This window comes from Oncorhynchus tshawytscha, linkage group LG10, assembly GCF_018296145.1.
Source record: "Oncorhynchus tshawytscha isolate Ot180627B linkage group LG10, Otsh_v2.0, whole genome shotgun sequence".
NCBI lineage: Eukaryota > Metazoa > Chordata > Actinopteri > Salmoniformes > Salmonidae > Oncorhynchus > Oncorhynchus tshawytscha.
In genome coordinates this window covers 54,515,139-54,528,844 of record NC_056438.1, presented here as the reverse complement: position 1 = coordinate 54,528,844, position 13,706 = coordinate 54,515,139, and the positions used below count along the sequence as shown (strand labels likewise).

Below are 13,706 nucleotides of genomic sequence, written 5' to 3'. Positions count from 1 at the left end.
CACTGTGAGGTGGTTTAAAAGTATTCTAATTTTGTTTAACTGTTTAAAGAAAACTTCATCAAGCGATTTATGCATGCCCAGTTCTTGGGTCTCGGGGGCTGCCGAGTGGAAATTTGAAATGAAGTTATGGAACTCCATCATGTTGTTCTTTTTATGAGGGGAAAAGTCCTCAATGAAACTAACATTAGGCTAAATGTGAAGAATGATACATTTGCCTCTGTTGGCCATCAAGTAGCCTATTAATGTATATGCCATTGTAGGTTACCATTTGATACAATACATATGTTGAAATGAGGATATCACTGGAGTCATTGTAAATGAATCTGTGCCATTTGTGTAGCCTACCTGGAGCTGGCAAACCGATTTAATACATAGCCTATAACTTAATTTTATAGTTGTTGTAGCTTTGTGTTATTATGCAATTATTAATGGACATGTTTAATTAATTAAATTGGAAATTATCAAAGCTCTATTGCAATTTCCGATCAGTTGTTAGAATGCGTTAGATTGAGGGTAACAGTAGTCAGATGAGGCTACCGGTAAGACAAATTCTAAAAAAATAAACACTGGCTGTTGTTGACAAGCATATTCAGTTCATATTCAGTGATTGAAATTATGACACCATCCTCAGTAGCCTCTTCCAGCTTCCTATTGGGAAACACAAGCACTTCTTACCGCTCAATCACTTCGCTATTCATGTTGAATAAATTAGTCTCTTGTCTAGGCCACTATAGACTATCTGAAATTATAGGTAGGCCTATCAGGGGCTATATCCTACTTGCCTTTATCTAAGCAAACCATGGAAAAATTGAATTACAATCATGAACCCAGATTTTAGTTCGTAACCTATGCCTATTGAAATGATAAATCAATCTCGCAAATTTGTAGTCTTAACATTTTGCACATAACAGCACAATTTCCAGAAATCGTTTTTTTTCTGTTCATCCAAGTTTTTCTTGATCGAGATTTCGAGATACTCTGTCCAACTTTCATCAGTCAAATCAAATCAAATTTTATTGGTCACATACACATGGTTAGCAGATGTTAATGCGAGTGTAGCAAAATGCTTGTGCTTCTAGTTCCGACCATGCAGTTATATATAACAAGTAATCTAACAATTTCACAACAACTACCTTGTACACACAAGTGTGAAGGAATGAATAAGAATAAGTATAGAGTACAGTATATACATATGAGATGAGTCATGTAGGGTATGGAAACATTATATAAAGTGGCATTGTTTTTATTTATTTATTTATTTTACCTTTATTTAACCAGGTAGGCAAGTTGAGAACAAGTTCTCATTTACAATTGCGACCTGGCCAAGATAAAGCAAAGCAGTTCGACAGATACAACGACACAGAGTTACACATGGAGTAAAACAAACATACAGTCAATAATACAGTATAAACAAGTCTATATACAATGTGAGCAAATGAGGTGAGAATGGAGGTAAAGGCAAAAAAGGCCATGGTGGCAAAGTAAATACAATATAGCAAGTAAAACACTGGAATGGTAGTTTTGCAATGGAAGAATGTGCAAAGTAGAAATAAAAATAATGGGGTGCAAAGGAGCAAAATAAATAAATAAATAAAAATTAAATACAGTTGGGAAAGAGGTAGTTGTTTGGGCTAAATTATAGGTGGGCTATGTACAGGTGCAGTAATCTGTGAGCTGCTCTGACAGTTGGTGCTTAAAGCTAGTGAGGGAGATAAGTGTTTCCAGTTTCAGAGATTTTTGTAGTTCGTTCCAGTCATTGGCAGCAGAGAACTGGAAGGAGAGGCGGCCAAAGAAAGAATTGGTTTTGGGGGTGACTAGAGAGATATACCTGCTGGAGCGTGTGCTACAGGTGGGAGATGCTATGGTGACCAGCGAGCTGAGATAAGGGGGACTTTACCTAGCAGGGTCTTGTAGATGACATGGAGCCAGTGGGTTTGGCGAGTATGAAGCGAGGGCCAGCCAACGAGAGCGTACAGGTCGCAATGGTGGGTAGTATATGGGGCTTTGGTGACAAAACGGATTGCACTGTGATAGACTGCATCCAATTTGTTGAGTAGGGTATTGGAGGCTATTTTGTAAATGACATCGCCAAAGTCGAGGATTGGTAGGATGGTCAGTTTTACAAGGGTATGTTTGGCAGCATGAGTGAAGGATGCTTTGTTGCGAAATAGGAAGCCAATTCTAGATTTAACTTTGGATTGGAGATGTTTGATATGGGTCTGGAAGGAGAGTTTACAGTCTAACCAGACACCTAAGTATTTGTAGTTGTCCACGTATTCTAAGTCAGAGCCGTCCAGAGTAGTGATGTTGGACAGGCGGTTAGGTGCAGGTAGCGATCGGTTGAAGAGCATGCATTTAGTTTTACTTGTATTTAAGAGCAATTGGAGGCCACGGAAGGAGAGTTGTATGGCATTGAAGCTTGCCTGGAGGGTTGTTAACACAGTGTCCAAAGAAGGGCCGGAAGTATACAGAATGGTGTCGTCTGCGTAGAGGTGGATCAGAGACTCACCAGCAGCAAGAGCGACCTCATTGATGTATACAGAGAAGAGAGTCGGTCCAAGAATTGAACCCTGTGGCACCCCCATAGAGACTGCCAGAGGTCCGGACAGCAGACCCTCCGATTTGACACACTGAACTCTATCAGAGAAGTAGTTGGTGAACCAGGCGAGGCAATCATTTGAGAAACCAAGGCTGTCGAGTCTGCCGATGAGGATGTGGTGATTGACAGAGTCGAAAGCCTTGGCCAGATCAATGAATACGGCTGCACAGTAATGTTTCTTAGCGATGGCGGTTAAGATATCGTTTAGGACCTTGAGCGTGGCTGAGGTGCACCCATGACCAGCTCTGAAACCAGATTGCATAGCAGAGAAGGTATGGTGAGATTCGAAATGGTCGGTAATCTGTTTGTTGACTTGGCTTTCGAAGACCTTAGAAAGGCACGGTAGGATAGATATAGGTCTGTAGCAGTTTGGGTCAAGAGTGTCCCCCTTTGAAGAGGGGGATGACCGCAGCTGCTTTCCAATCTTTGGGAATCTCAGACGACACGAAAGAGAGGTTGAACAGGCTAGTAATAGGAGTGGCAACAATTTCGGCAGATAATTTTAGAAAGAAAGGGTCTAGATTATCTAGCCCGGCTGATTTGTAGGGGTCCAGATTTTGCAGCTCTTTCAGAACATCAGCTGAATGGATTTGGGAGAAGGAGAAATGGGGAAGGCTTGGGCGAGTTGCTGTTGGGGGTGCAGTGCTGTTGACCGGGGTAGGAGTAGCCAGGTGGAAAGCATGGCCAGCCGTAGAAAAATGCTTATTGAAATTCTCAATTATGGTGGATTTATCAGTGGTGACAGTGTTTCCTATCTTCAGTGCAGTGGGCAGCTGGGAGGAGGTGTTCTTATTCTCCATGGACTTTACAGTGTCCCAGAACTTTTTTGAGTTAGTGTTGCAGGAAGCAAATTTCTGCTTGAAAAAGCTAGCCTTGGCTTTTCTAACTGCCTGTGTATAATGGTTTCTAGCTTCCCTGAACAGCTGCATATCACATGTCACATGCATATCACACATATCATATGTTTAAAGTGACTAGTGATACATTTATTACATACATTTTTTAATCATTAAAGTGGCTAGAGATTTGAGTCAGTATGGTGGCAGCAGCCACTCAATGTTAGTGATGGCTGTTTAACAGTCTGAAGGCCTTGATATAGAAGCTGTTTTTCAGTCTCTAGGTCCCAGCTTTGATGGACCTGTACTGACCTCGCCTTCTGGATGATAGCGGGGTGAACAGGCAGTGGCTCGGGTGGTTGTTGTCCTTGATGATCTTATTGGCCTTCCTGTGACATCGGGTGGTGTAGGTGTCCTGGAGGGCAGGTAGTTTGCCCCCAGTGATGCGTTGTGCAGAACTCACTACCCTCTGGAGGGCCTTACGGTTATGGGCGAAGCAGTTGCCGTACCAGGCGGTGATACAGCCCAACAAGATGCTCTCGATTGTGCATCTGTAAAAGTTTGTGAGTGTTTTTGGTGACAAGCCAAATTTCCTCCCCCTAGTGGTGAAGGTAGGAAACAACACCTCCACTTCGCTGATCCTCAACTCTGTGGCCCCACAAGGATGTGTGCTCAGCCCCCTCCTGTACTCCCTGTTCACCCATGACTGCCAGGCCACGCACGCCTCCAACTCAATCATCAAGTTTGCAGACGACACAACAGCAGTAGGCCTGATTACCAACAATGACGAGACAGCCTACAGGGAGGAGGTGAGGGCCCTGGGAGTGTGGTTCCAGGAAAATAACCTCTCCCTTAACATCAACAAAATGAAGGAGCTGATCATGGACTTCAGGAAATGAAACAGCAGAGGGTGCACCCCCCTATCCACATCGACGGCAACGCAGTAGAGAAGGTGGAAAGCTTCAAGTTCCTTGGCGTATACATCAACACACAAACTGAAATGGTCCACTCACACAGACAGCACCTCTTCAACCTCAGGAGTCTGCAAAAATTTGGCTTGGCACCTAAAACCCTCACAAACTTTTAAAGATGCACAATTGAGAGCATCATTTCAGGCTGTATCACCGCCTGGTATGGCAACTGCACCACCTGCAACTGCAGGGCTCTCCAGAGGATGGTGCGGTCTACCATACACATCACCATTGGAAAACTACCTGCCCTCCAGGACACCTACAGCACCCAATGTCACACTTTAATAATGTTTACATATTTTGCATTACTCATCTCATATGTATATTGTAACGAGTGCGCTGAGTGTATGGAAGCAAGTTCAGGGAGTAAGTGTTTTAATAAAATAAACAGAACATAATACAAAACAAGAAACACTAACAGCACACAGACATGAAAGAGAAACAATGACGCCTGGGGAAGGAACCAAAGGGAGTGACATACAGTATATAGGGAAGATAATCAGGGAAGTGATGGAATCCAGGTGAGTCTGATGACACGCAGGTGCGCGTAACGATGGTGACAGGTGTGCGCCATAACGAGCAGCCTTGTGACCTAGAGGCCAGAGAGGGGGCACACGTGACATATATACTGTATTCTATCTTATTCTACTGTATCTTACTCAATGCCGCTCTGACACTGCTCGCCCAAATATTGATATATTCTTAATTCTATTCCTTTAACTTTAGATTTGTGTGTATTGTTGTGAAACTGATATTACTTGTTAGATATTACTGCACTGTTGGAGCTAGAAACACAAGCATTTCGCTACACCTGCAATGACCTTGAGCCTTCTTGGATAGGAACTTCTAATGTAACTCTATGGCAGCACCCGAGGGGCCATCATTTTCGAGGTCCACCTTTAGACTTGGTGGTGATGTAGTGTCCACATGAGTGACAGAGCACTGAGCCAATCACGGCGCAACGCTCCATATTTTCTGCTGACTTGCCCCACCACCACAGAAAGCACTGAGCTAGGCTGAAACACCTGCATTTTGGAGCTGCCTTACTCAAGAAAACAAAAAAAGAGACCATGTTTGGATGCAGCTTAATTAACTCAATTAACTTGTATTCACTTTTTTTACATTGTTTACAAACTGATATGTGACACGTATTAACGGCAAAATAAAATGTGTATTTTTTGCAAAACAATTGTGGCTCTGCCCCACCTGCCCTGAATGATGGGTCGCAACTGCATACACCTGGAACATTATCTGAATGTATCCAAAATGTATCATAATGTAACAACAAAATTATTACAGTTTCAGCAATTAAATTGCTAACTTATGTCAACAAGCACACCCACGAATGGCAGGTCCCCAATATCGCAGTTTACCGAGAGGAGTTCTGGGGTAGTTTTCCACACTACAGTCCAAGAGCGTTTGCTGGCAAGTTTTTCTTTTATGTAGAAGCTTCATCTGCGCCTTGTGCCCGTTAAACATGCAAATAAAATGTGTGTTACTTGACTGTGACGCTCGTTGGGTTCTTCGATGAGGCTTAACTGCAAGTTGCATCCAATAAATGTTGCATTACTGCCACCTACTAGACTGGAGTACAACTCCCTTATACTTTGCTTGAAGAAATAAACAAATACCCTACCATCTAACACTACAATCACAAAAAAATAAAAATAAAATAACACCACCCTACTCCACTATTTAAATCTATTTAATCCTACCTCAGGCCAACAACCTGAAAGAATACAACACCACCACTTAACACACCCTGTAACTCTTCTGATGTCAAGTCTCGCACACACAAATACCTCTCTGCTGCTGCCACCCCAACCATTTTTCTGTGATTTACGTTCCATCCCAACAGTACTGTTGGTAACCATTGCTATAAATGCTAAAAATCCAATCTTATTGAAACATATATCACTTGTTGGCCTATCTCTCTGAACTGGTACATATCTACTACTCACACCACTCCTCTCAGGATCCTTCCCCTTTGACCCATGTTCCTCTACTTTCTTCACTGGCTCAGCATATGACAACTTCTGCTCTACTCTAACCCTGTAACCCTCAAACTTCCAACAATTAACACAAACCATTACTTTCCCCAATGCTACACATTCCTTTGTCTCATGCCCTTCTGCCCACTTTTCAGACCTAGGAACCTCCCTCCACACTGCTGCCACATGCCCATGAGATTGACAACTGTAACAACGCAATGTATTTGGAACAACAGCTCGTACAGGATAACTTATATATCCTAATGTTACTTTGTCGGGCAAAGGCTCAACATCACAACTCAAAAGAACAGACAATGACTCTTCTGTTTCACCACTCACGCCACCCTGTCTACATCGCACCAAACAAGGAGCATCACAAACATGGGGAATCTTCCCCTTAAGTAGGATAACTTTTATATTTACTGCTACCCCAGTAATCACTCCTTTCAATGGTGCCCTTTTCTTGAGAGCAAAAAAATTCACATTTCTTGCTTCCATTTGTTTAATGCCTTCTCCCTCTGACCAGCAGAAATCCCTCACCGATTCCACAGCATCCAACTCTGTTTTCACCCACCCTGAAACCACAAATGGATCAGCCAAAAGGCAAGGGTCCACTTTTTCCAAAAACTTCACTCCTATTGTCACAGACTCATCTTTATCCTGACCCTCGGTGCAAGCCTCGGGCTCCCAGAACTTCACCACACCTACCCCCCTCGGGATCGAGGAGAAGGGTCTGGGGCACAAGTTGCTATTAGATTTGCTAATTACAGCAACTGGCTATCAATGTCTTCTGTTCAAAAAGGACTTTTGCTTAAAAAACTACGCTTGGCCCGGCCCCACAAGCCTGGGTTGGTTGAGGTTTTGAAAATATTAGCTCCAAACGGTTCACAGGCTAGTAGCAGAAAGTAGCATGCACCATTACAAAATACTCAAAGAACAGAATAAGTTGATAAAGCCAGCCAACCAGCCAGGAGGTATCACGGTAAGTCAATAGCAATTTTCCCTCTAGAGTCTAGTTTGTTTTCACCTTTGAGAGAGATTGTATATCTGATCTTCAATGGTTTGCTAAATATATTTAGCTAGCTAACTCGCCATCTTGCTAGATTGTGATGGCAAGGTCATCCAACCAAGATCACAGGCTTCTGACACAGATGAATTGTAAGTATCTTTCCATCTGCAAGCCCCATTGGTCTGCACGTGGAAATACTGTAAGTGCAGCTAGATAGTAACAATGTTCTTCATTGCTGGGGACCCACTGGATGTGCAAGTTTAAGTTCCAACCAGTACTAACATATGATATTCTATTGAACCAGGTTTGTTTACTGGGCTGGGGCTCCCGAGTGGCGCAGCGTTCTAAGGCACTGCATCTCAGTGCTAGATGCATCACTACAGACCCTGGTTTGATTCCAGGATGTATCACAACCGCACCTAATTGGGAATCCCATAGGTGACGCACAATTGGCCCAGTGTCGTCCAGGTTAGGGTTTGGCCGGGGTAGGCCATCATTGTAAATAAGAATTTGTTCTTAACTGACTTGCCTAGTTAAATAAAGGTTCAAATAAATAAAATAAAAAGAACAAAAGCCTGTGCACCCTTTAACACTGCTGTCTATTTTCACCTTGAAAAACAGGGTATATTTAAGCAATAAGGCCTGAGGAGGTGTGGTATCTTTTATACCATGGCAGTAATTTAACACATTTTGCCACTAGAAATGTGTTCATTTGCTGGTAGAAATGTGTTCAACATCCACTAAAGTGACTAGCTGACAAGTTTACTAGCTAGATAGCTACAGTAGTTGCGGTGGTAAACAAACAAACATACTTGCTAGTTTAGCTAACCAAACCATTAGAACTAGCTGTTTTCAATTAGACTTTTGCTTTCAAAAGCAGCTCAAACAAAACATGTAAAAATTAACTACAGCCATTGAATAATACCGTGGAAATATACTGTGCATTATAGGGGAATAATGCACGCTCTAGAATGCCCATCAAGTCAATCAGAAAGGAGTATCAATCAGCATCTAGGACTCAAACTCCGTGGCTTATAATAAATTGTAGACCAGGCACAAATTATTTTTGCTAGTAGCCGTAATACACAGTGAGTGAACCTCTCCAACAACAGATTTTAAATGACTCACACTCTTCTTTTATATTTATATTGACATCATGATAGCCTAGTTTGCAATCAGTGCTGGAGCATAAATAAATGGCACTCTCAATAGCTAATGTAACACTTTCCAGGCTACTTTGTTTCATTGGCTGATCATGCATTATAGGCTACTTTTAGAAGTTATATAATTAGTCAGCATTTAATGAAAGAATAGTAGAGGACCATGCAACAGTGAAAAAAAGGGAACTCTCAGTACCCCAAACTACTTGAGTTCCAAACTAAACCCAACACTTACTCAACTACAGTGAACCGTTTGATTGATTTAATGTGTTCATATTGCTGTGTTATTGACTGTAAATGTAGCTTGGGAGGTCTTTTGATTACCCAGAGCAATAAGAGCATCAATTATAACTTTTGGCGTTGACTAAAGTTGTGATTATGTAAATTGACTATCATTGTGTTGTGTTGTGCAGTGCTTAATGTATGTGACAGAAATTGCAACTTTAATTCATATTTCAGTGTATCTTATTTTCATAAAATATCAGGAACAACGCCAATATCATTTGACATAATAGATTTTCACATTGCTGTATTCTGAGTTAGCCAGGGGTCACAGGGTGTTGAAATATAGCATACGCATACCCCCTTAAATTTCTAGTCTCCATCTGATAGCCATAGTGAAATTGTACACTGTGGTGGTACAACTACCTACTAAGTACTGGTGACTACATCCAAACTTCTATTCTTGGTATGTCATACCAGACTCTTGCCAAGCAGAGTATATTTAACCTTGCTCCCTGACCCTACAGCACAGCAAAATTACTTTTGGTTCAGTTTTCCCCTTCCATTACTTATGCAGGACAACAACCCTACTGTTTAGCTCGAGCTTATGGGATTTCTTTACTAGACTTCGATTGGTTTCAATCACAAATGTAGGTTTTAATGTGCAGCTCTGGATTTTGTTTTTTCCTCTGCTTCACACTGACAAAGATGTTTTCACATACAGTCCAATCTCAGTTTGAGAGAATGCCAAGAGTGTGTAAATCTGTCAAGGCAAAGGGTGGCTACTTTGAAGAATCTGAAGAGCACTTTTTGGGTTACTAAATGATTCCATATGTGTTATTTCATAGTTTTGATGTCTTCACTATTATTCTACAATGTAGAAAATAGTAAAAATAAAGAAAAACCCTGGAATGACTGGTACTGTACCTACTTACATTTTAGAAGCTAATAGATTGCATTTAGTTAAAACTCCCTAGAGTCGATTGAAGCACCGATGCGTCAATCTACAGTTGAAGTCAGAGGTTTACATACACCTTAGCCAACTACATTAGAACTCAGTTTTTCACAATTCCTGACATTTAATCCAAGTAAAAATTCCCTGTTTTAGGTCAGTTAGGATCACCACTTTATTTTAAGAATGTGAAATGTTAGAATAATAGTAGAGAGAATTATACATTTCAGCTTTTATTTCTTTCATCACATTCCCAGTGGGTCAGAAGTTTACATTCACTCAATTAGTATTTGGTAGCATTGCCTTTAAATGGTTTATCTTGGGTCAAACGTTGCAGGTATCCTTCCACAATTTTCCCACAATAGGTTGGGTGAATTTTGGCCCATTCCTCCTGACAGAGCTGGTGTAACTGAGTCAGGTTTGTAGGCCTCCTTGCTCGCACACGCTTTTTCAGTTCTGCCCACAATTTTCTATGGGATTGAGGTCAGGGTTTGTGATGACCACTCCAATACCTTGACTTTGTTGTCCTTAAGCCATTTTTCCACGACTTTGGAAGTATGCTTGGGGTCATTGTCCATTTGGAAGACCCATTTACGACCAAGCTTTAACCCACTGGACTTGTGATACAGTGAGTTATAAGTGAAATAATCTGTCTGTAAACAATTGTTGGAAAAATTACTTGTGTCATGCACAAAGTAGATAACCTAACCGACTTGCCAAAACTATAGTTTGTTAACAAGAAATTTGTGGAGTGGTTGAAAATGAGTTTTAATGACTCCAACCTAAGTGTATGTAAACTTCTGACTTCAACTGTAACTAACATGATAACAAATCCCTTAAAAATCTGTCTGTTTTAGCTAGAAATATCCAGTTTCAATCCACCACATCTGCCTATGTTGCAGTTTGCTGTATTTCCTCATCTGCGGTGAAAAGTGTAATGGGGCGTTTGTCAGACCATGGGACATCCCAAAAATGTTTTCATGAAAACGTCTGCAGCGTCCAAAAGGTTTGACCGACATCTATTATGACCACTCTATGGAAAGGGGAGACTCTCACGAACACGATGGTCATCTCCCACAAGTGTCAGGGGACTCGTCAGAGGTCGGTACTGTTGATTTGCCAACTTCTGTTTGTAGCGTCCGAACCGTTTGGGCTACAAGCTAATGTGACCCCACTGTGGAAAGGGGAGATTCTGACAAACATAATGTTGTTCTCTGTTTTGCTCAAGACCCCCACACGTGTCATGGGACTCATCTGAAGGTAACCAGTACCGGTTTTCAAAAAATGTATAGAAGTATGGTTGTGTTGTGCCTACCCAAAATAGGGGTTAAATATGTTTAAAAATAAACATTTCCTGCGCATTCTTTTATCCTAGATATAGGACAGACACTTCAAAACTTTGTTTCTTATCATTCATTTTTTGACTGTCTATTTTGCCATTTATGAACATGTTATTCAAGGCCAAATTCAATATTTTATCAAATGATTTTGTTCTTTTTTTGTACCTAAAATTCGAAATCAAATAGCTAAATCCCCCTCACCATGGCTTAGACTTTTAAGAATTCAAAGTTGAGGCATAATAATTACAATTTTAATAATTATAATTTACCAGGTTCTGTAAAGCAATTGTAATGACAGTCCACCACAACATACCCAACAGTTTCCTGATTAGCAAAGGGTCGTCTGTGTTTAATTTAATTTTGTATTATTAACACAGTTTGAGATCATTGTTAGGGGATTTCGCCACTGGTTGACATTTTAGTCGCAACAAAGAAATACTCTTACCCACTTCAAGGCATTGAAAAACGTTTCGTTTGTCTATTGTGTTCTATTGACATGTTTACTCTTCCTGTTCGGCTTTGCGTTTCTGGCAGACTATTACCACAGTCAAGGGTGCAAAACTAAAATAGAGGGGTGTCTATATTAATTGTATGGTGTTACGCCCACTTCTGTCCATCCTCTGGGCCGGATCCATTCGTACCTCATCAAAGCATCCTCCATACGGAAGTCAATGTAAGTTTTTTTTCGTGACTTGCGCAGTAGCTGCTAGGGTGTAGTCGGATATAGTTTTTTTTCCTTCTGAAGTTTCTCTATGGCGGTGGACACAAAGCACTGAAACCGTGGGAGTCTGGGAAACAGAAAGAAGGGTGCACGAGTGCAAGGAGGAGAATTCGAAAAAAAAACTCATTTGTAAAAGACAAGATATTGAAAGAGTTTAACGCATGGTTTTACTTGTTTTATAAATATAAAAGTTCGAAGGTGTAGAGGGATTCGTGTAGCTGTAGCTAAAGTTTTGAACTTTTGCTTTACACGGGCTGAGAATGCGTTGGTTTATTCAAGTTGTGTTTTCATTGACCTGTTTGGCTATATGTAGCCACAGTGCTATGGATGAATGCACTGATGATTCGAGTCGGCCTCAGCGATGCATGCCAGAGTTTGTCAACGCTGCTTTCAATGTCACTGTGGTAGCTACCAATACTTGTGGCTCTCCCCCAGAAGAATACTGTGTACAAACCGGCGTTACGGGGGTCACCAAGTCGTGCCACATCTGCGATGCCAGGGATCGGAGACAACATCACAGTGCTGTGTACCTCACCGATTACAACAATCAACAGGACACCACCTGGTGGCAAAGTCAGACTATGTTAGCGGGCATCCAGTATCCAAACTCAATCAATCTAACTCTTCATCTTGGTAAGTGTTGTTTGATTAAGTTTAAAACACATGAAAAAATGCATCATGTTTTTTAGCTACCATAACAGCACAATTCACCATCTCATCTGCATACCTATTAGGTGGTGGGGATTTAAGTCTGAGAAGAGATTGATTTCGAAACAAGTCACTGTCAATCATAAACCACGAACATAGAGTTTATGTTACGAAGTTGCAATTTGAAAACAAATCCTAGCTGACGAGCTGAGATTTGTAACAATGTTTCAAATAACGCCTGGCAATCACTCTGACTGCTTAGTTTTGTTTTTGTGGTAGGCATGAGACAGTTATGAAAGTTACTCATTTATTCATAAAATAGATATTTGCCTGTCCTTTTGTACGTTCAGAATTTAAAAAAAATAGTGATCATGCTCTCGGTGCCTTACATTTCGACAGAGGAATATATTTCTGATAATTAGTTCTGCTTTTGTACAACGTGATTTACTCAAACTGCCGCGCCAAAAGTTAGTTTCACAGCTAAAAGTTCTAGCCTTAGAAGATGAGGTGTTTCTCTAGCTCTATATGTGTATAATGAGTATTGTAGGGATTTTGTAATGCATACCAGGTGAATGCACGATGAAGCCAGACATAAGTTTATTGAGTGGGGGTGACATAATGTTGTGGAGAAGACTCATTTATCGTTTCAAGCCAATGTACTGAGAGAGAAAAAAAAAATGATTCGGGTTTATGATTGGAAAGGGAATATTTCGAAGGCTTTTCCAGAGATTTTTTTCAGAAGATAAACTTTACATAAGATATTTATGAGTAATGTCTGTAAACCCAACACTACTGTTTTTAAATAGTTAGACATTCCTGAGCGGTTTAGTCATAGGTCTCGTTGTAGCGTCTTTGTAACCGAAGGTAGCAAACTTTGATCAGCTGGTGGAGGCTGTAGTCGCCTATTCTATAAGTGGACACAAAGTTGGTGTAAACTGCACTTTGTCTAGTTAATTATAATTATTCTTAACTTTAAAAAAAAAAAAAAAAAAAGAGTTTTGAAACAACGTATTGTTTTGTCGGACGACACGTTCCACAGTCCAAGCACAATACACTTCAGTATAAATACACCACAAGGCCAGAGATTAACAACTAGATTCAGCCGCAATTTTTTTTGTGGATGGTCAATTACAAATCATTTTTAGAGTGAAAACTGTCCACATGAATCCTAAACGGATATAATATTAAACTAAAACATCATTTCAAACATTGCTTCTGTTTGTATACAATCACACATCTCTCTTATGTGTGGGGATA

At 40.8% G+C, this 13,706-nt stretch overlaps 1 protein-coding gene across 1 annotated transcript in view; it reads left to right on the top strand.

Moving 5' to 3' along the window:
- Window positions 1-11,815: 11,815 nt before the first annotated feature.
- Window positions 11,816-13,706, top strand: part of LOC112260448 (laminin subunit gamma-1) — a 76,577-nt gene continuing 74,686 nt past the window's right edge. Inside the window, exon 1 of the mRNA XM_024435562.2 lies at window positions 11,816-12,434. Within this exon, the coding sequence (XP_024291330.1) occupies window positions 12,062-12,434 (373 nt within the window). The 5' untranslated portion in view covers window positions 11,816-12,061. The remainder of the gene's footprint in view (window positions 12,435-13,706) is intronic.